The sequence below is a fragment of the Sapajus apella genome, unplaced genomic scaffold (assembly GCF_009761245.1).
Source record: "Sapajus apella isolate SASKATOON/1434 unplaced genomic scaffold, GSC_monkey_1.0 scaffold147, whole genome shotgun sequence".
NCBI lineage: Eukaryota > Metazoa > Chordata > Mammalia > Primates > Cebidae > Sapajus > Sapajus apella.
Window position 1 is genome coordinate 257,141 of NW_022437087.1, and position 21,642 is coordinate 278,782.

At 50.5% G+C, this 21,642-nt stretch overlaps 1 protein-coding gene across 2 annotated transcripts in view; it reads right to left on the reverse strand.

Annotated features, from left to right (window-relative positions):
* Nucleotides 1-10,007: 10,007 nt before the first annotated feature.
* The window catches only part of ALPK3 (alpha kinase 3), a 57,445-nt gene continuing 45,810 nt past the window's right edge, over nt 10,008-21,642 (reverse strand). Inside the window, exons 7-14 of one of the 2 annotated variants that reach the window (XM_032264814.1) lie at nt 20,931-21,078; nt 20,413-20,540; nt 20,242-20,277; nt 17,453-17,733; nt 16,759-16,847; nt 15,725-15,948; nt 12,988-13,036; nt 10,008-12,239 (exon numbers count right to left, since the gene is read on the reverse strand). In XM_032264814.1, coding sequence (XP_032120705.1) covers nt 11,894-12,239; nt 12,988-13,036; nt 15,725-15,948; nt 16,759-16,847; nt 17,453-17,733; nt 20,242-20,277; nt 20,413-20,540; nt 20,931-21,078 — 1,301 coding nt within the window. In that variant the 3' untranslated portion in view covers nt 10,008-11,893. The remainder of the gene's footprint in view (nt 12,240-12,987; nt 13,037-15,724; nt 15,949-16,758; nt 16,848-17,452; nt 17,734-20,241; nt 20,278-20,412; nt 20,541-20,930; nt 21,079-21,642) is intronic. The other variant, XM_032264815.1, reaches the window with a different exon arrangement.

Genomic DNA, 21,642 nt, shown 5'->3' on the forward strand with positions numbered 1-21,642 from the left:
GGAGGAAGGAAGGAAGCGAGGGAGGGAGGGAGGAAGGAGAAGAAAAGAAAAAACGAAATGTTTTCTCTGAGCAGGTTCCCTCTCCGTCTCCATGGGCGGCCACCAAGGGGATGGGCACGGAGCTGTCCTCGAAGGGTCTTCGCCAAGCCCCAGTGAAGGGAAAATGGACGCCAGCTGCTTCCCCTCTCCGCCCTGTGCTACCCGCTTCGCCGTCCCCCTCCTGCCGTCCTTTCCTCTCACCCTTGGTTCCGTCGGGAGCTCTGCACATCCAGCAGCAGCCATGCTTGCTTCGAAACGTTCCCGACGTTGCAGCTTCGCGCCTTCACGTGGCTGGGGGCTCCACTCTCTGCAACAAGGATTTAATGCGCTGTCTTGGGATGGACCTCGAGCTTGGAGCCCAGAGGTCTCCACTCCTGACTGTCAGAGTTAACTTGCTGCCTCCTGTGGGGGTGGGTAATGGAACCTATGAGGAGTCGATGCGCTCCTGCTTGGGAAGTGCCTGGCAGGGAGTCCAGCAACTTCAGGCTGGCAGGTGTCATCGCCGTCAGGTGTCCCATCTCCCGTGGGGGCTGTCCTAACACACGACTCCCTCCTCCAGGCCCGGAGACCCCGGCTTCTCCCGTGCCCCTCCCCTGAAGGAGGCGTGGCCATCAGGGATCCCAGCCCCCATAAGCCGAGTGCTCTTCTTAGTGGAATTTGGCAAAAAACCACAGGCTGCGGAGTTGGGAAGCTGGATAGATTGGGGTGGAGACCCCAGGGAAAGGCCAACAGCTGGAGGACCTCAGGTGTCCCGGCTGTGCCCATCCAGCTGTGGGACCTCAGCACGTCCTTGGGCGCCTGGGTGGCCTGTTTGCTAAGGAGACAGTCTCTGAGGTCCAGCACACCCACTGGGACCCGATCAGTGAGACCAGGGCTGAGCCGGGCCAGGGCAGAGTGGGGAGAGGACTACATAAATATGCATGGATAATTTCCCTTGAAATCCCGCAGAGCCCAGAACTAAAACTTTTCTGGTTTTAGTTCTTCTGCAGGCCACCTCCTGTTTTAGGAGGATTATTGGTCAAAGAGTTGGCAGGAATCCCTTCTTGCCAGGCTCTCACATAATAGGTTATTTTATTTTATTTTTTAATTTTACTTTTGAGGTGGAGTTTCATTCGTTGCCCAGGTTGGAGTGCAATGACGTGATCTCGGCTCACCGCGACCTCCGCCTCCTGGTTCAAGCGATTCTCCTGCCTCAGCCTCCTGGGTAGCTGGGATTACAGGCATGTATTATCACACCCAGCTAATTTTGTATTTTTAGTAGAGACAGGATTTCACCATGTTGGTCGGGCTGGTCTCAAACTCCCGACCTCAGGTGATCCGCCCACCTTGGCCTCCCAAAGTGCTGGGATTACAGGCGTGAGCCACCGCACTGGGCCCATAATAGGTTATTTTATAAGTAGTGACTGAAATGCTCAAAAGCACAAGAGCTATCAGAAGGATTGCTCAGCACAGTATTTTTTTCTCACGATTCTGGCCACACTCATTTCTTGGCTCTTCACAGACGAGGTCTCTCAGTGCATTGATTTGCATATCCAAGCACTAGAGAAATAAAGAGGCTCATTCCTCATCAATTTCCCTGAACATGACCTCATTATTCTTCTCTCCTAAACCTGGGATGATCGGCAGAAACTAAATACAATTGTTAGGTAAAACAAAGACGGACACCTGTGAATGTCACATCTCGTGTTCAGGCATTGAAACTTTCCAAGCATATCTCACCCCCACCCCCACGTGGAATTCCACTGATAGTGTCCGGCCACGGAGTCAAAGGCGTGGCTGCCTCTATCACTCTACTCTTACTGGTTCCCTCTGTTCTTCCTGGATGGGCCTGCCAATCAGATACCGTGACTCACTTGGAAACACTCCTTTCCATTTCACTACACCTGTAGAAGCAAGTTTCCTGGTTCAAAGGCCTGTGTCCAGTTCCCTCAGTTCTGTGACCGTGGGGACTGGCCCATCACAGAAGCTCAATACTGGCCAGCTCATGGGCTGGGAGGCTCAGCTATAGCGTTTCCTATTGGTTCCTGCCAGTCTCCTTCCCCAGGGCAGTAAGGGTCCCCCCGACAGGGATGAGAGCTGGAAAGGCAGTACTCAGGGGCACGGCCAGAGACATTTGCTAGTCACCCCACCCTCAGGAAATGGAGAGGCACCGCTCCAGGGTGAGAGGGGACAGCAGTGTTTGAGGGGCTCTGAGATGGATCCTGTAGTTCCAGGAGACCGTGACAACAATGGTTCCAGCTGGCACACTTAAGAGTTTGGCAGACGCCAGGATCTATGATAAGAGCCTTACCTGCCCTATCTCAACGAATCCTCACAATAACCCAGTGAGGTAGGCACCGGCCGCCATTTCCCCTACCTGTTCTCCCTGGAGGAGTGTGACAGGGGAGCCAGTACCAGGTGGGGAGCAACGATTGAGAAGTTGGCCAGCCTGAGGCAAAGCCAGGGGCCACCGCACTGCGCGCTGGTATTTGGAAGATCTGAGCTGGCCCTTGAGGTGTCTGCCCCATGTGACCGTCTCACCGGCTGCGTGGGAGGCAGGATGGATTCCGCACCCACACCTGGACTCTACTGCTGTGGATTGCGTTCTCTGGTCAGACGCTGTGCCATTAGTGATATCGTGTCTCTGAATGACTTGCTGGGTAAGACCTAGTGTGAATTCTGCTAGGGCTGATTTACTGGGCAGTCGACCCCATATCCTGAATAAGAATCCAACTGCTCCAAGGATATGCATTTGGCCATGATAGAAAAGATGAGCCCCCACACGGTGGCTCACGCCTGTAATCCCAGCACTTTGAGAGGCTGAGGTGTGCAGATCACTTGAGGTCAAGAGTTCGAGACCAGCCTGGTCAACACAGTGAAACCCTATCTCTACTAAAAATATAAAACTTAGCCGCGCATGGTGGGCCTATAGTCCCAGCTACTCGGGAGGCTGAGGCGCAAGAATTGCTTGAGCCCAGGAGACGGAGGTTACAGTGAACCGAGATCGCGCCACTGCACTGCAGCCTGGGCAACAGAACAAGACTCTGTCTCCAAAAAAAAAAAAAAAAAAAGAAAGAAAAAAGAAAAGATGAGCCGCCAGCACGGTAGCACACGCCTGTGGTCCTGGTGACTCTGGAGGCAAAGATGGGAGAATTGCTTGAACCCTGGAGGTGGAGGCTGCAGTAAGCTGAGATCCCGCCACTGCACTCCAGCCTGGGTGACAGAGTGAGACTCTGTCTCAGAAAAACAAACAAAAAAGGCCAATGGCCAGAGTGGCTGACTGGACACTACCTCAGCCCAGAAATCCACGTGGTCATGTCCTTTTGAAACTCTACCATCCAAGTATGTGTCTCAAGTTCCAGGGCGAGGGTCCTTCACCCTCATGTGTGGTGCATCCTTGAGGCCCTTTGGAAAGAATAGGAAGGGCCATCTCTGAACCCCAACAGTTCTGAGATAGGCAGTGCCTCACGGTAAGTGAGCTCACGGCCTCCAGGTGTCAGTAGGGGGCGCCTCCTGTACCCAGGTAGCTCCAACCCACTGTATTCCAGGCATCTCGCAGCTGCCACTGAAACAACGCAGCTCAGATTTGCCTCGGTTGAGGTGGACCCAACCCACTTAGGCAGCTCCTGAAGCAGAGGTTGGAGTCGCTCTGTTGGCCTGCCCACTTCAAGAAAGGTCCAAATAAGGGACCAGCAAAAGTTGTTGAAGGGAAGCTCACTACTAGATAGGCCTGGGGAGCCAGAGGCCAACCCCGTTGTCCCCCAAATCCCACCCAATTACAAACAAGTCGTTTTTCACTTCTGGTACCAACCTCTATAAATAAAATAGATAATAGATATGTAGATGACAGATAGATTTTAAAGTATCAATATAGGTACTATTTTTATCTACCTATCATCTATCTATCTATCTATCTATCTATCTATCTGCCTATCTAGCTATCTATTCATTTGCTGTCGCCCAGGCTGGAGTGTAGTGGTGTGACTATGGCTCACTGCAGCCTCAATCTCCTGGGCTCAAGTGATCCTCCTGCCTCAGCCTCCCGAGCAGCTGGGACTACAGGCATGCAGCACCATGCCCAGCTAATTTTTGTATTTTTAGTAGAGACGGGGTTTCACCATGTTGGTCAGGCTGGTCCCGAACTCCTGACCTCAGGTGATCCACCCGCCTCAGCCTCCCAAAGTGCTGAGATTACAGGCATGAGCCACCATGCCTGGCCAAATTTAATTTTTTAAATAAAGACAGGGTCTCACTCCTGGGCTCAAGCGATCCTCTCATTGAAAATTAGCAAGGTGAGTTTTTCATATGTGAGTTCCATTTTACTGTAAATTTAACCAGAATGAGATAGCCTCCCCGAGTGATCAGCTCAGTGGTATGGGAAGTATCAAGTTACAAAACTGAAACCCAGACCCTGCCCTGGGATAAGTTTACCAATTTGGCGCCACTCATCGGGCCTCTTGTGCCCCAGCCTGAAGGCCTCTCCATGGCACTAACCCTTGTGCTGAGAGCCATCTTTCACATTTCCAGTGGCTGCTCTCTGAGGTCAGAATGAGCTAGGACTCTCTTCCTTTGTATTCTGTACTAACAATTCTTCCAGTAACGTTACCACCCACCTCCGGTTTTTTGGTGTTTTGTTTTTTTTTATTTGGTGGGGTTGGGGTGGGCAGAAATCGCCACTTTCTCACAGTACTCCTGCTGTCCCAGGCCTCAAGGATACACGTGACTCAAGCCAGGCCAATCAGATTGCCTTTCTTGAGTGGAGGCCCACGGTAACAAAAGGCAGCTGGGCTTGAGTCATGAGAAGGGTGCACTTAGGGTGACGGTCAGCAAGTTCCTCAGGCCAAAGTCCTCAGAGCTGCCCTGGTTACCATTGTCCCCTAAGCTTGTCATTCAATTCTTCTTTCAGACCAGTGGGTTACCCTGGCATCCTTCTGTTCTTACTTAAGTTAGAGCCAGTTTATTGCTGGCAGTCAGAGAACTGTAACCGAGGGTGACATTCATAGGGAGGATGGTAAAGGACATGGACTCTCTCCTTTTCCCAGAAAATAAGAGGGGTTTTGGAATTGGTGATGGAGGTAAGATGGAGTGAAGAGCATTGAAACTCCTGTTCCTATTCAGGGATGGGCAGGTAGCAGCCTTTCTACATCACTGGATACTTTTTAAAGCTAGAGGATGGGCCTGGTGCGGTGGCTCACAACCGTAATCCCAGGACCTTGGGAGGCTGAGGCAGGCGGATCACTTGAGGCCAGGAGTTTGAGACCAGCCTGGCCAACATGGCGAAGCCCTGTCTCCACTAAAAATACAAAAACATTTAGCAGAGCACGGTGGTGCATGCCTGTAGTCCCAGGTACTCAGAGGCTGAGGCATGAGAATCACTTAAACCAGAGGTTCCAGTGAGCCAAGAGTGTCCCAGTGCGCTCCAGCCTGGGCGACACCCTGTCGTACATGCACACACACACAAAAGCTAGAGGGGCCAGGAGTGGTGGCTCACGCCTGTAATCCCAGCACTTTGGGAGGCTGAGGTGGGCAGATTATGAGATCAGGAGATCAAGATCATCCTGGCCAACATGGTGAAACCCCGTCTCTACTGAAAAAAAAAAAAAAAAGCCGGGTGTGGTGGTGGGTGTCTGTAGTCCCAGCTATTCAGGAGGCTGAGGCAGGGGAATCACTTGAACCCAGGAGGCAGAGGTTGCAGTGAGCTGAGATCATGCCACTGCACTCCAGCCTGGTGACAGAGCAAGACTCCATCTCAAAAAAACAAAAACAAAAACCAAACAGAAAAACAAATAAACAAAAGTTAGAGGATGATCATTAAAATCTTCCCACCTCAAGGCATGGAATGAAACTCCTACCTTTGTATTACTGGGTAGAAAGTCCCTTATGGCTTGAAGCCACTGAGCTTGTTTAAAAACAAACCCAGAGTCTGATTCTGCAAAAGTGCTAGATTCACCACCAATTGAATTCATAACCTCATTCAGTTTCAGAACAAGGTGGCATCCTGTCAGCTGGATTAAGGATATCTGGGAGTATTCAAAGGACAGAAAAAGGATAACCCTCCAGAAATATTTCCTTCTGACCTTCACTGCCGGGAAAGGCGTACCTCTCTCTTGCAGAAGAAAGCAAAGTTTCCCTCCTGCCCCACACCATGTTATGCCAGTAACCAGAATCCACACTCAGCATACGCCAGGGGATGAGAAGCTAAATCAGATCAGGAAAGAGGCGAGTGATATTCTGAAGAAACTGCATGAACTGACAAATACATTGTCAAAAAATATATGGTACATTAGTGGACCTTTTTCTGTTGTTTTTTAAGACAAAAAATGGTATCCCTCTGTCACCCAGGCTGGAGTGCGGTGGCATGATCTCAGCTCACTGCAGCCTCAATCTCGTGGGCCCAAACAATCCTCCCACCTCAGCCCCATAAAAAACTGAGACTACAGGCATGAACCCTCATGCCTGGTTAATTTTTCTTTTATTTTGTAGAGGGAGTCTCCCTGTGTTGCCCAAGCTGTAGTGGACCTTTTAAAGGTTGTGTGACCAAGATATAATTTTGTTTCAGGTTGTCTTTATTGATACGTTCACTCAGCAGAGATTCTACATTCTATGTAAAAGCTCAAATCACCAGATACAGTTCTTATTATTTTAGGGGGGCTTGGATAATACAAATCTGGACCAAATGTTGGCCCATCCTAAATTATATCAAAAGACCAAACATCCAAGAGAGGCAGGAATTCAAAGATTTCATTAGATAAAAATGCTTGATTGGGTCCCTGGCATGCACCCAGCCCGTCAGCCCCCCTCACTGCCCTCTGGTGGGACCCAGAAGATGGGCTCCCTTCTTGCCATGAGAAATACATTCACGAGGCTCTGCATTCTAGGCCTGGGAGGCTGGTTGGAAGAGCTGCTGTGAACATGGGCTCCCTGATCTCAGCAGCAGAGATAGTCAGAAGGAACAAAGTAGGGTGCTCATCGTAATGGAGAGGGCACAGAAACCAGACCTGGGGATTGGGTCCCAGGATGAAAAAGGCCAGACGCTCCTAGGATATGGCCTAGTAATGACCTTAACTAAAGACTTCTGGGCCAACAGCCTGTCTCAAGCTGCCAAAGACAAGTCAAGATCTCCCACTTGATTTCCAGACCTTAAATGGAAAGGAAGTCAAATGTGTTTTTGAAAGAAAAACCTATTTTAACACTTAGATGCATGTTGTGAAGCTTCCTTGCAGCCTTCCACAAAGGGATATAGCCATTCATCTGGGACTACAGAAGGAACAGGAAATCAGCAGTTGCCTGGTGCCGTGATCGAACATGTGTGAATCAGAGTGGGAGATAAATCATGTGAAAATCTGCCCCTTCTATTATTATTATTTACTTTTGTATTTTTTGAGACAGTCTTGCTCTGTTGCCCAGGCTGGAGTGCAGTGGTGCGATCTTGGCTCACCACAACCTCCACCTCCCAGGTTCTTGCGATTCTCCTGCCTCAGCCTCCCAAGTAGCTATGACTACAGGCGTGCGTCACCACACCCGGCTAATTTTTGTATTTTTAGTAGAGATGGGGTTTCACTAAGTTGGCCAGGCTGGTCTCAAACCCCTGACCTTGTCACCCACCTACTTTGGCCTCCCAAAGTGCTGGGATTACAGGTGTCAGCCACCGTGCCTGGCCTGCCCCTTCTACAAAGTTCTAGGGGTTGAGGGATCTGTTTGACGTCAGAACATTTCCTTCATAATGTAGGACAAATGACTGTATGTGGAATCCCTCACCACTAAGACCTAATTCCAGGCAATATATGCCACTTTGAGGCATCTTGTTCCAACCCATTTACCGACTGACCTAGAGGGCTGCCAGCTTTGGGGTGGGCTTAGAGCAGACGAAGGCGTCCCAGCTGGGAGAGTCTTTTGTGCAGCCCACTCTGCCATCAGGCCACGTGACCTTGTCAACGGTGCACGAGGTATCCGTCTGTCTGTGGCATACTGGGGAGCCATATGTAGCCTGTAATAAGTCCTGACAAGAAAATACGATAGGGGAACCCAGGATTTGGAGCCAAGTGATGCTCTTGCTGACAAGTAACCATTATCCTTGTGCAAAACGCCCCTCTCGCTCACCACTGGGCTCTGGGGGAGCATAAACGCTTGGCCCTTGCACACTTGGTGGCCATGCTGCCCCTCGTGGTGTTATCTGACCCACCTGGCCATAAAGTCTGGCTGGGCCAGTGCACTCCCTTATCAGGTGGACTCTGTTGCTCCAGGCTAGGGCTGTGAAGGCACCAGCGGGTCACTTGTGGGTTGCCCACTCGATCGCCACAGTGCTTCCCCGTCTACACCCGCAGCTCTGAGAGGGGCAGTAATTTGTCTTGGCCCCTTTGGGCCCTTGTTCTGGATCTGGATTTGCTTTTCTTACCCATCACGCCTCTCCGGCCATCAATATCCATGGATTATCAAATGCCATAAACATCATGTGGCCTTCTCACACACTGCACCCAACCAGAGAATTCACTTTCCAACAAAAAGAAGTGTTATGGGTTGATGTGTGGGCATTCACTCATCCTCTCAGGAACCCACAGACCAGCAGCAGCTGGCTTGAGAGTGTGGTTAAATGGTTTACTGAAAACTCAGCTATGCACCAGAAACAACACCCCGAGAGAGGCTGGGTCAGGCCTGCAGGAGGCAGCATGCGCTTGGAGCCAGCAACCGTACCTTGCGGTTTCTCCTTCAGGGATAGGACGCAGTGTGGAGATGGCCTGCTACTGCTACATCTCAATGCCTTTCTCATACCTGAGGTTTGGGACCAGGCTGGTGTGGAGAGTTGAGTCCCCCGTCCAGGAACACATCCTCAAAGACACAGTAACAATTCAACTGAATTGAAAGCTGAGGCAGCCGCCGGGCCATTTCAGGCTTATTATAAAGAGGTCATGGAAGCGTCTAGAATGATGAACCTTATCAAGGGAAAATATGATTGCTGCTACGTAAAAGGGGCAGTAGAGATGGACATGGGGGAGATTCCTAGAGTTTGTCCTTGGACTGCCGTGTCCAATAGCAAATGCCTGTCCCACAGGTAGGACCACGAAGGAGCTTCAGAACTGAAGGTTTGGGTCACTCCGTCAAGCCAAAAGTGCATAATCATACACAAACATGAGTTCTCATGACCAGTTCTAGAAATGGACTGCAGACGTTGCCCATTCTTCCTTTCTTGCTGGGTTATATGATTTTGGTTGAATATGGTTAATTTTACCAGTTAATCTACAGGTTGTAGAATTTCAAAATGGACTTGTGATAAAACTGAAAGAGGGAGATTATCCCTAGTGACACTGGACTTTGGCGAATAGTAGCCCTGTCTTACCCCTGGAATTAAGTTAGCTATGATCCTGAATTCCCTAAGCAGAGAGAAATGCGGCTGTAGTTTTATGTGGGAGAGTTGTAATACACAAGACGGGAAGGATGGCCCTTGTGTTAGCAGCATCTTCAGGGTCTGCCTACCCTTCTGCACCCACCATTTCCTCCATGTCCACCCTTCCGACTCCACCATCCTTCCGGCAAGAGTCAGAAGACCTTTGGAAAACTGCCTCCCTCCTACTCTATGAAGCCCTGAGCTCCAGGCCAGATTATCTCACCTGGAATTTGAATCTTGAGTGGAAGGAGATCCATGAGGTCGGATGGCAAGTTGGTGTTGATCTGCCAACCATAGCAGCTCTGGGAGGCAAGCCTTGGAGCTGCCCCGGCTCCCACCCTTCCCAAGGCCAACTGTTCAGCTACTCTTTTGGCTCTGTGAGCTATCCCAGCATCCTTCCCATGAACCCTTTCTCCTTGCTTATGTTGGTCCAAGTTCATTTCAGTTGGTCAAAACTCAAGAATCCTAACAGGTAGTCTCTCCTGAAATGGCCTCATACATCTTTGCCTCCCAGCAGCTGCCAGCCAGGGTCTGGCATAAAGCAGTGCTCAGTATATGTCTGCTGAATAAGTGGGTGAATGACTAAATGAATGAGCAGTACTCCAGCTCTCAGTTCACCAAAGTAATCTGAATATGCAGGCTGGGAGAGGTAGGGACACACTGGGGCAGAAGGAAGATGTGGAGTCACCTGAGCATAGAGGAGGTAGAGAAGTCAGAGATGTCACCATGGAGGGGAAATGTCAGGCAAGGGGAGGTTCTGGGTGGGGGTGGGAATGAAGAGCTTCTCTGCAGCGTGAGAGGGAGAAAATGGTCAGCAAGCAGCTGAGAGGCAGGTACTGGTGGGCTCCTCAGCTGGTCTTGCTGCAGCCAGAGACACGGAGTTTCCAGAGCCCCCAGCTCTGCGCTTCCTTCCTGGGTGGCTTTCTTTGTGTTCCTCTTCTGAATGAAGGGCAATTCCAAAGGCATAAGTGCCCAGACACCCTGCTAAGGGGCACAAGCCAGCAGCCCAGTTTTGCAGGCACAGAATGTCTTTCTGTGGCCACAGAAAGCTACAACTGAACTTCAGTCCAGGAACCAAAATACAGATTCATTTTTCTAGTGGGCCTGGGGACTACAGGATGCCCTCAGAGAGCCTGCCTGGGAGAGGGGGACCCTGACTCCTCAGACCTCCAACCACACCAGTTGAGGGCAAGCAGGACACACAATGCTGCCTTTATTGCATTCCAAGGGGAGCGGGCTAGCTGCAGATCTACCCCGCCCCAGGCCTCCAGGAGGGATGTTCTGGAAGGACCCAGGCCACTGGGTCCTTGGGAGCCCATACATGAGGGCCCAGAGTTGGGGCCCCAGGATCAAGAACTATGGTTGGGGCAGGGGCCCTAATTCCCAGGCACAGAGACACTCCTCCATCCAAGTGCACAGATAGATTGCATCCCTCCTAGAACACCCAGGGGTAATTCCATGGGGAAGAGACCTAGCCCTCCATTCCTGGATGAGAGGGGATGTGAAATTAACTGTGACTCCACCTCCTTTCAGTATGGAGTACAAGGTCTCTCAGAGTCAACACCTGTCTCTGGCTACAGCTGCTGACACAGCCTCACACCAGCTCTCACCTCGTGAGCAAAGAGCCCCGGAGGAGTTGGGGAAGACAGTACTGAAGTGGAGCAAAAGGCCAGAGGGTCTGTTCCTCACCTGGGTATTGGTGGGCAGGGGGTAGGGAGCTCTCAAGCAAAGGGCCACGTGCAGAGTCGTGAAGGGCAGGTAGCAGGCTGCAGCTGGGCCCCAGGCCAGGGATGTGGCTGGGGGTGCAAAGGAGCATGGGAAGCAGGTGAGTGAGTGAAGGAGCTGGAAGAGCATGAACACACATCATCAAAGGCCACTGCACAAGGACATGACAGGCTGTGGAAGGGCCCTGAGCCCCATCTGGGCTCAAGGACATGTTAGTTGCAGGATAAGCTGCGATCCATGAGCCAAAGTAGTTGGAAGGAGGAGATACCCTGAGAGTCACCAGGCCAGACCGGCAGAGGAAGTCTGGAGCCCTGAGGATGGGGCGAGATCAGGGCCAGGCAAAGGCAGGGGGGTAAATGCTGGCCTGCATGTCCTCACACTCAGATTATAACATCTGCTGCTGGATTGGGCTGGGGCAAGGGCTTGGGGTGCAGAACTCATGCAGAGGACTCAGGGGAGCCTCCAGCAGTGGCAAAGTGTAAACTTCAAGGAGGGCCTAGGCCGCCAGGCACTTGGAGGTGGGGCCTGCTTGAGGCCTGGGAACCCTGGGTGACAGTGGCACCAGAAGAGGCCAGTGGGCTATGTGCCACACACCAAAGCCATCTGATGAGGAGCTGATCCACGAGAGGCTGCTCAGAGAGGTCCCCACGTGGTGCCTCCTCCACACGCCTTCTCCAGTTAGTTCCGTATTTGGAAAGTCTCCATCCGGTTCAAGCTGCTTCCTGGTTGGTCTGCTGCTGGGTGGAGGCCCCCAGCCTCCTGTTGAGGCTACCGCATGCCCTGGGCCTTGGAGCCCTCTTCTTGAGTGGGAGGCTGTCCCAACAACTGCACGGTGATTGCCTCTGAGGCTTGAGGGGTGGCCTTGGCGCTTGGAGCACTCTTCCGGGTGCCCTGAGGACTAGGGAGGCCTTTCTTCTGGGGCTGAGGACTCAGCTGGGAGCCTTTCCTGCCAGCAGACGGACTCTTAGAGCCTTTGGCTTTGGCTTGGGGGTGGGCTGCCTCAGGGCCCTTGAGGGGTGTTAGCCCCAGCAGCTCACAGTAGGCGTTGCACTGGTGGGAGGAGGCGAACCGGTTCAGCAGGGCGGGGAAGCAGCTTTCTTTGAGGCCCTGGTATCTGCAGCCAGACAGGAAGAGCTGAGTGGGGGTCCCACCCAGAGACACAGCTCCTTGGGGGGCTGACTCTCGGGCTGCCATCATTAGGATGCTGTGCCCAAAGTACATCCTACCCTATCTGAGGGTGATGGAGAGTCTCCCTTGGGTGCTACCTCACGTGGCAGCAGCTAAAACCTCAATTTTTCCTTTTTCTTTTAGTAGAGACTCTCTACATGGCCCAAGCTGGTCTCAAACCTCAAACTCCCGGGCTCAAGAAATCCTCCCTCCGTAGCCTCCCACAGTGCTAGGATTATAGGCATGAGTCACCATTCCTGGCCCAAAGCCTCAGTTTTAAAACTGTGGTCTCATTACACCACGACACATGGAATCCATCATGTAGGACTTTAACTGGTGTAAGAATGGCTTGGCTTCTTCACATAAACAGAAGCAGACTTGAGATCCGCACTCTGATCACAGGGCCCTTGCTTGTCGGCACCTTGGCAACCATCCTCAAGCAAGAGGGGAGGAGTATGTGAGAGCCCCAGATTGCAGGGGACCCCATGTGTGGCATCAGTAATAGCTGCCACACCAGACCGGAGATAAGGGGTGGAGACAGTAGCCCCTAGGATGTTACCACATGGCCATGGGTGTGACTGGGACCACTTGGCCCCAGGCCCAGCACCTTAGGGATGGAGAACCAGAAGGGCTTAGGACATTTTACACCCTGAGAAGACCCCCCAGAGAGCAATCTGTCCCCAGGAAACACTCACCCTCGAAGTTTGGTAGCAATCTGCACATCAGTCATTTTCCAGTCAACCCCTGAAAAGGGAGAAAGTTGGGAGTTAATGCCAGCCTTGGCTGGTTCGAAGCCCCCATATCTCCAGGAGGAAGAGGTATGGGGGTTTAGAACCACATCTCTTCCTGCTGGAGACATGGGGGCTTAGAACCAGCCCAGGCTGGCATCAGCTTCCTGGGTGTCAGTGCAGGCGTGTCTTCAAGCAACTTCTCACGGGTCATGACCACCAGCCTGTCTCGCAGACAGTGTGCAGGTATCTGGATTATTACTAAGAATAATATTCGCATTTTTACAAGTGAGGAGGATAGGCTCAGTGTTAAACGACTTGAGCAAAGTCATAGTCACTCATTCAGTAATTGAGCACTGGCTATGTGCAGTGGTCATTTGATTTAAAGTCAGGGTTCAGCTTTTTGGATTCCTAGAGCCAAAACTCTTCCAGCTATGCAATCTTGCTTCCGCTGGATCAGACCAGGTCACAGCCTGGACTGGCCTCTGGCTTTGAACTAAAACCTCTTCCTCTGAACAGATTAGTAGTCTGTCCAGACAAGAGAGAGGGATGGGAACGAGAGGATAAATCAGGGGTAGACCAGCAGAAATGCAACAGTACAGAAGACTTGCTTCCACACTGCTTACAAAGGCAGCCAGCAAGCAAGAAGCCAGGATGGTCTTCCAGGTTAAGACAGCCTTGGAAGGGCAGAGCCAGGCAAGATGGTGACAGAGAAAAAATGTTTTCACTGTGGTCAGGACATCCAGGTATCTTAGCATTCACACATTGGGTTTAGGACGCTCTTTGCCCATTTTCAATTTGTCCAGAGCATTTTGCTAGGAACTTGCCTTTCACGAACAGGGCTGAGTACCATCATAGGATAGACAGCAACAAATGTGATCTTTGGAGTCAGACCAGCCTGGATTTACATTTCACGTCTACTACATCCGAGCTGTGGGAACTTGACAAGTCACTTCACATCTCTAATCTTCAAGTGCAAAGGTGAGGGGAGGAATGCCTATCTCACAAGGGTATTGAGAAGACCATCATCTGTGTAGGAGTCTAACTTAGTGTCATAACCTAGGAGTTATGTGATAAATATTAAAGTCATAAATATGAATTTCTTTCTCATTTCTCTTTTGGCATTCATAGCATTCCATTTTGTGTAATAATGATGATCTCTCACATTGGCACAGAATTTTAGTTTGCAGAAGGCTTTCACAAATATGGTCTCATTTAATCATCATAAAAAAATCTGAGCACTAGGTAGGAAAGACACTATTTTCCTAGAGAGGGAATGAAAATTGAAGCTCAGAGAGATTAAATGACCTCACCAGTGTGAGCTTCAGTTTCCTTCTCTGTAAAACAGACTCAGCTAGAAGAGAATGGAGCTTAGACTTAAATCAAATTTATTTTTTTCTTTATTATTTTTTTGAGACGGAGTCTCACTCTGTCACCCAGGCTGGAGTGCAGTGGTGCAATCTTGGCTCACTGCAACCTCTGTCTCCTGGGTTCAAGCAATTCTCAAGCTTCAGCCTCCCAAGTAGCTGGGATTACAGACATGTACCACCACGCCCAGCTAATTTTGTATTTTTAGTAGGGCTGGGGTTTTGCTGTGTTAGCCAGGCTGGTCTCAAACTCCTGGCCTCAAGTGATCCACCCACTTCGGCCTCCCAAAGTGCTGGAATTACAGGTGTGAGCCACCACACCTAGCCGACTCCAAAGCCTTTCTAGTATACCATGTTATCATCTTATAGTAGAAACTGATCTACTCATCACAGCTTCTTGAGGGCAATGACTATTCCTAATTCAACTTTTTATTTTTTCAATATTTAGTAGTGGTTGGATGGAAAAAGGATGGAAGCATGAATTTGTAATTCAACAAATAGGTTGACTGATAATGGCTTAATGTTACCTAGCCCTCCCTCCTCCCAACATCTGGAGTTGTATATAAATTTAACCCAGTGAAACACACATTTGAGTCAGTTTTTTTATCTCTGGCCCTTGGTTTTCTCACTTATTTACGGCAGAGATGAGATTTAATAATGTGTGATATTCCCAGCAACCTCTCCTTGCCCTGAGCATTTTTTCCGTTCCCTCCCCTGTCCAGTTCTGCTTAAAGGGAACAGGCCTGGAAAGAACTGGTAGAAGAAGGAAGGAGGGTTCACACTTGCTGGCCTTCCTTTGTTGGGGAGTTTCTGGGTAATGGGGGGAGGCACAGAAATAAGTTAAAAAGAAGCCAGACTAAATGCTTTACATAACGAAAAGCTAACAAAGATGGAGGAGGAAGAGAGACAGTAGAGCTACTGTGCTAAAATGGAAGAGGGAGTCTGGCAAGTTCAGAGAGTGAGAAAGTCTAGAGCAAAGCTACAGGGAAGGGAAGAAGCGAGGTTTTGAAAAGGGTGGTTGTGGGTTTTGAATCAGAGCCCGTATAATGGTCTTTGAAATAAATTCCTGTTTAATTTTAATTGAGCCTGGACTGTGCTCCTTTAAATGCAACTGCAGTGACAGACTGGGCTACATGAGGCCCTGGTGTGTATTAGGGTTGCGTGCAACATGGTCCCTGTCCGATCTACTTTACAGGATTATTGTCAAAAGCAAAAAAGAGTAAAGACAAAGGTGCTTTGTAAACGATCAACAATCAGTCAAGCACTACAGCTCTCCCTCTTCTGCATGCTTTCATAACCATGCACGTGCGCACCCACACACCCTCACACCCTCATACCTGCCAAATCTGTGACAAGGAAGCTGCCGTTTGTCCACTGATACAGCCAGTGCTGGAAGGTCTGACATTTCTGCACGGCCTCAGAGCTGCTAGATACTGTCGGGGCCCCAGCGCCGCCCCATTCCCGGGAACAGTAAGGCTCCAGGGGCTTGCCCAGGTCTTCCTCCAGGGTAGCATATGGGATATTGTTTGCAGGCCGGTAGATGAGATACAGTGGGATGATCCTAAACACAGTTTCACCCCGCAGTAAGCTGCAAGTATGGCCCAGGGAGCTCCTCCCTCCAACCCAATTCTGTATTCTTGGACCTAAAAGAAGGGCCCTTCCAAGAATGGAATTCTCAGCTCTGAGCCCAAAGGACAAAAGGAAAGCAGCTCCACCCTGAGTTCAGGAAAGGAAATGGATATTTTTGGCTTCAGAGTCCTGTCCATTCTCTTGGTCAGCGGGATTAGAACCAAACCCTGCTATGACCATAGGCAGACTCTGTGGCTTGGCTGAGGGACTGGGGCGGAAGGAGAGGTATGTGTCAAACAGAAGGAGCACCTTTAGAAAGGATTCAACTAGATCGTGGCTCTCTGCCAGTCGGACCCCAGGTACACAAAGGTGAGTTCAAGTTTCAAAATGGAAACAATTGCCATTTATAGCTGACTCCCATGAAAGTCCACACTGACCCTGCCCGCCTACTGCAGAGGGGTCCTGACCCATCTGCCTAGCTCAGCCCACCCCATCGCCTTCACGGAGCCCCAGAAACTGCTAGGCCCAAACTCTGCCATCAGCAGCATCTGCACTAAAGAATGAGGAATGGGGGTGGGCGGGAGGAGCTGAGTGCAGAGCAGAGGCTTTTCTCAAGCGGGGAGTAAACAAGGTCTTTATTTCTAGATTTTGTGAGACCACTGGGCTGAGCACGGGGCTAACTGTGAGGCTATTTGCACTTGGGCATAACCCAGCACGCCCCTGGGAGGCTCTGAAATCACTATCTTCGCAGAAGCCCAAGGCAACAGCGCTGCACGCGCACGTCCTGCTCGCTCGTACTTACTCAGGCACCTCCCCAAAGCCAGGCGCGGCCCGGGCTTCTGCTGCGAAGATTTTGCAGTACTCCCGACTCATGTTCTGGATCTTGCAACCCTGTGGATGAGGGAACCACATCTGGTCAGCAAAGAAATTCCCCGATCCTCCACTGTGTCTGCCTCTAAGTGAGTGGGCCACCTGTGAGGGGACTGAGAGGAGGACTCCAGCCCTCGTGAAGAAGGTCTCACTCTTCCCTGCTCCCTACTCTGCACCTCATTTTCCTCTTTTGTGTAACAAAGTGGCTTTGGACCTCTTTTCAAACTGAGGTTTTCAAAGTGATTTCCGAACTATTTTCTGGAATCCTAATGGTAGGCGATAGACCACTCTGGGGAGAGCCACGAAGACTGTCTACCCCCACCCACAGCACCCCCCTTTCATCTCACATATAGGAAGACTTCCATGAGAGGTTATGAATGGGCAGGGGGAAGGTATCTGCTGCACATATATAGTTTGAAAACTATGGCCCAAGTCATTTTGAAGCTCTCAAGCTCTCTGAGGCCAAGTATCTGAATTCTGGGCTGCATGTCAGGCTTTCCACAAAGTCATCCTAGGAGCCTCATAAGGTTGAGATTGAGATGCTTTCTGCCTCAATTTTGGACATCTCAACAGGACCCGGGCTGGGAAAGGGGAGGGGGTGAGAGTGAAGGGATGGGACATAGTACCTGGATGGTGACATCGTAGTTTCTGCCCACGAGAGAAGTCTCACTGCTGGGCCCAAACACAAGCAGGCTGGACACCTTGATGATGCACGTGCGGCCCGACTCGAAGATGGGTTCCAGCCCGTAGATGACCTTGGCTTGGGAGGCCTTCCGAAGGCCACACCCATATCCACCCCCTCGGAGCTCCTCGCTTACCAGTCGCCCAAAGAGCTTGTCCCCCCAGCAGCCAGAGTCAGCCAGACCCTTGGCAAATACCATAGGGGTCATCTCAATCTCTTCTCCAACTGAAGGGGAAAAGGAGAAATGTGGGAGACCAGGAGCTCCGGCCTGACCAAGGTGGGGCTCTCAGGGAAGGAAAAGGCCAGAAAAGCCCCCCACCCTGCTCACTTGCCGTCCAAGCCTGCTCTTTGGACACACTGAGTCCCTACCAGACTGTGAGCTCCTTGGGCAGAAACTCTATTTGATTTGACCCCTGCCATCTAGCAGTACCTGTGTTGTATCCATCACATAACCCCTGCCGTCCACAAATATGTCCTGAGCGCTGTGTTCGGACAGAACTTAGGACACGTGTATGGAAGGCAGGGGTTTTCTATGGCAATAGCAATCAATACAGAATACCAGAATTACTTTTCTTTGGAATTCGTTGTTTTGATCAGATAAATACATGACTCTATTTCAACCAACACGCTTGACTGAAGCAAAAAGTTTGCAGGACAAATCCAGCAGCAGTGAGCACCCCTGGTGCTCAAATTGTGACCGCTAAATATAGCTTCCCATTAAAGGGAACCAGAACTTTCTACAGAAATGGTTGATTCCAGGTCTAGGCAGAAAGTGTCCAGCAAGGACCTGAAACATCACCAGAGACCAGAAAGCAAGAGAGCTAGCAAAAGCGACTGGAGACTTGGCAGAAGGACACGGGCCAACCTGAAGGGGCTCCCTTCTGCAATGTATTGAGTATATCAAGTATGTTAAAAATCCATGCATTCATAGTGGCAACAACAACAAATCCAATCCCCCACTCAAAAAATAAACCTCACTGGTCACCTATGGAAAATGGTAGGGCACCAACTCATTATTCTAAATTCAGGTAACTAGAGTGAAAAGAGCAAATATTTATCCTTCATTTCCTGTTGGAACTTATTTATTGGGATAACCAAATGATCATCCCTTTTTTTACAGAAAAAACTCAGCTAATGAATGAAGAAGAAAAGATCAAATTAAACTATCTCCATGTTACAACTCCTAATGAAATAATAGATTTAGGCAATAAGCAGTGGGTGCGAAAACCCCCAGATAACAATAGGGTTTGTATCAGATTGTTTTTAATTTTAAAAGGGGATGGATCACACGGATACCACCCGAATGAACCCAATAACCAACCTTAACATTACTAAAAGGGACAGGCATGAAACAATTTGACATTATGTGCCTCCAGGTGGGATGCAAAAGGTGTATGCAGCACCTGTGAATTATTCTTGCAAAAAAAAAAAAAAAAAAATCACACCTGTATGTGACTAAACCTTGGAATCTGATTACCAATTTAGAAGAAGCATGTGCATGGGGGAGCATGTTCAATGGGGACATAATCAACAAAATCCAGACTGTTAGAAATTCTACAACAGTGATTTCAACAAATAAACAGCCAAGGAGGAAACAAATAAAGTAGGAGGAACTGTTCAACATTAAGAGAGACTTTGAGCTGCATCGGCCAAAAGCAACGAGTGGTTCCTGATTCAAATAAAACAACGCATATGCGATAATTAGGGAAATCTGACTGCATGTCTGATGATATTAAAGAATTATTACTTAGTTTGAGGTTGAGGTTATATTTGATATCAATTAAATTTTATTTGATTACTAAACAAAAGTCACTAGTTAGCACTTTGGGATGCCAAGGCAGGTGGATCCCTTGAGGTCAGGAGTTTGAGACCAGCCTGGCCAACATGGTAAAACCAGTCTCTACTAAAAACACAAAAATGAGCTGGGTGTGGTGATACATGCCTATAATTGCAGCTACTGGGGAAGCTGAGGCATGAAAATTGCTGGAACCCAGGAGGTGGAGGTTGCAGTGAGCCAAGATCATGCCACTGCACTCCAGTCTGAGCAACAGAGTGAGACTCCATCTCAAATAAAAAAAAAAAAAAGGTCACTAGTTGAAGGAATGAGTGAGCGAATGAATGAAGGAATTAACGCATGTGTTAGCAACTACAGCTCTAAACATCTTTCCATCATCACTGGCTGCCTTCACAGTCCCAAGTCAGCCTGTCTCTTGCAAGAGCAGTACATATCCATCCCTATTAAAGCCCTTCAAATGCATATCAAACTCGGCAGGTATTTCATGATCACCAGGGAGCCTGCTGAAAATGCAGTGTTCCTAGGTCCCTCCTATGGCATTAAAGAGGCCTGCAGTGCAGCGGGGACGAGGAAACTGCATTTCTAACAGGTTTCCTGTGTGAATCCAATGCTGGGCTCCACAGAGCACTGTGAGAAACCTGGGTAGGAGCTGGCAGGGTAAGACATGCCCCTGTGGCCGGTCCTGCCCTGGATCAAAGACGGACATGGGCAAAGGGCACAGGGTGAACTGACTCCTGTGCAGTGGCCCTTGGCCGCTTCTTCCCCCACAATCTTCTGATACAGCAGTCCTCCTCCATCACCTCCCCAAGCCACATCCTAAACTAGGAGGCAAAGGGGAGCAGTATGTGGATTGGGACCAGATTCCAAGCCCTTAAATGGGTCCTCCCTACAGATGGCAGGGGTAGGACCACCCCGCCTTCCCCAGGGGGGCACCATACCTTCACCTTCTTCTCTGGAGATGAATCCTGACAACACTAAATAGAGAAAAAGAAGAAAGCAGTGCCTTCAGGCAGCTGTTCGCAGAGAGAGCGCCTTCTCTTAAAAATGGCAGCTGCCCACCCCCCAGGAGCCAGGCCAGGCTGAGACCCCGGGCAGCGGGGCACACTCACCCTCAGGGCTGAGGCAGAAGTCGGTGGAGGCCGAGCCATGCTCATTGTGGATGGTGCACCGATACACGCCGCAGTCTACGGGGGAGGCCTGCACGATGGCCAAGGCCGCCGGCCCCTCATCTCCTGCACTGCAGAGCGGAGACCCTTCTTGTGAGGGCCATCACCATGGCATGGGGCAGACTGTGGTCCTAAGCGTCCTTGGACCCCACTCTCAGAGGCTGCAGTGAACCCCAGCTCCAAGAGCTCTGGGGAGACAGCGTGATTCCAGGGCCAAGAGCTGGTCCTGAAGCCCGAAGGTCTGGTTTGCAGTCCTGACACTTACTAGCTGTGTGGCTTTGGACAAGTGGCTTAAAAACGATGAGCCTCGGTTTTCTCATCTCTACTATGGGAACAGCACCTCCCGCAGAGGCTGATTGTGAGAATTAATGAGGTGACAGGCTCAAAGCGCTAGGATGGTGCCCAACGGTATTACTGCAATCAGGGAGCCAGGCCAGGTGGCGGTGGTGTCGCCGGCTTACCTCCTGCCCACCTCGCCCACTGGGTGCTGATCCTTGGCCCATGTCAAGACTGAGTCGCTAAGAATGTTGAAAAACTGGCACCAGAGCTTCAGGCTACCGGAGGCATCAGGAAACTGCTCCACTCGAATCTTCCGGATAACCTGTGGGGCTGAGGGCAGGGCCCAGTCAGGAGTGGAACACTGCCCCCTCCAGCTTGTGCCCTCTCTGGCCATATCCTTGCTTTCCTGGATGGCCTTGGTGGAAAAGGCTGGGAGAAAACAGGATTCAAGTCTCCACACAGACCCACTACTCACAGCCCCCAGCTGCCTGCTGCCCATATCCCGGGCTTCCATCCCGACCCCCAAAACACGCATCTCAGCTAGAATGAAGCCCCTACTGCACCCTGACCCCAGGCGGGGGGGCCCAGCTGAGGACACAGACAGCAGTTGGGACAGGAACTTCAGTTTGCATTCAGGTCCCTAACTCTAGCAGCCTGCATTTGCATCCTGTCCCCCTCTCTGTAATCATGTGACAGCTCTGTAAAGGGGGAATGAATGGTGAAGTGACCGAGCTGGAACGCTACCGAAGCCAGGCCCCGTGCCAGGCACTTCATCTGTTCCAGCCCGTTTAAGCCTCACGCCATTGCAGATGTGGTGGTTATCTCCATTCTGTGGAGTGGCAGAACCAAAACAAGAACTAGGCCTTCGGAACTGCAAAGGCTGTGAGATAAGGG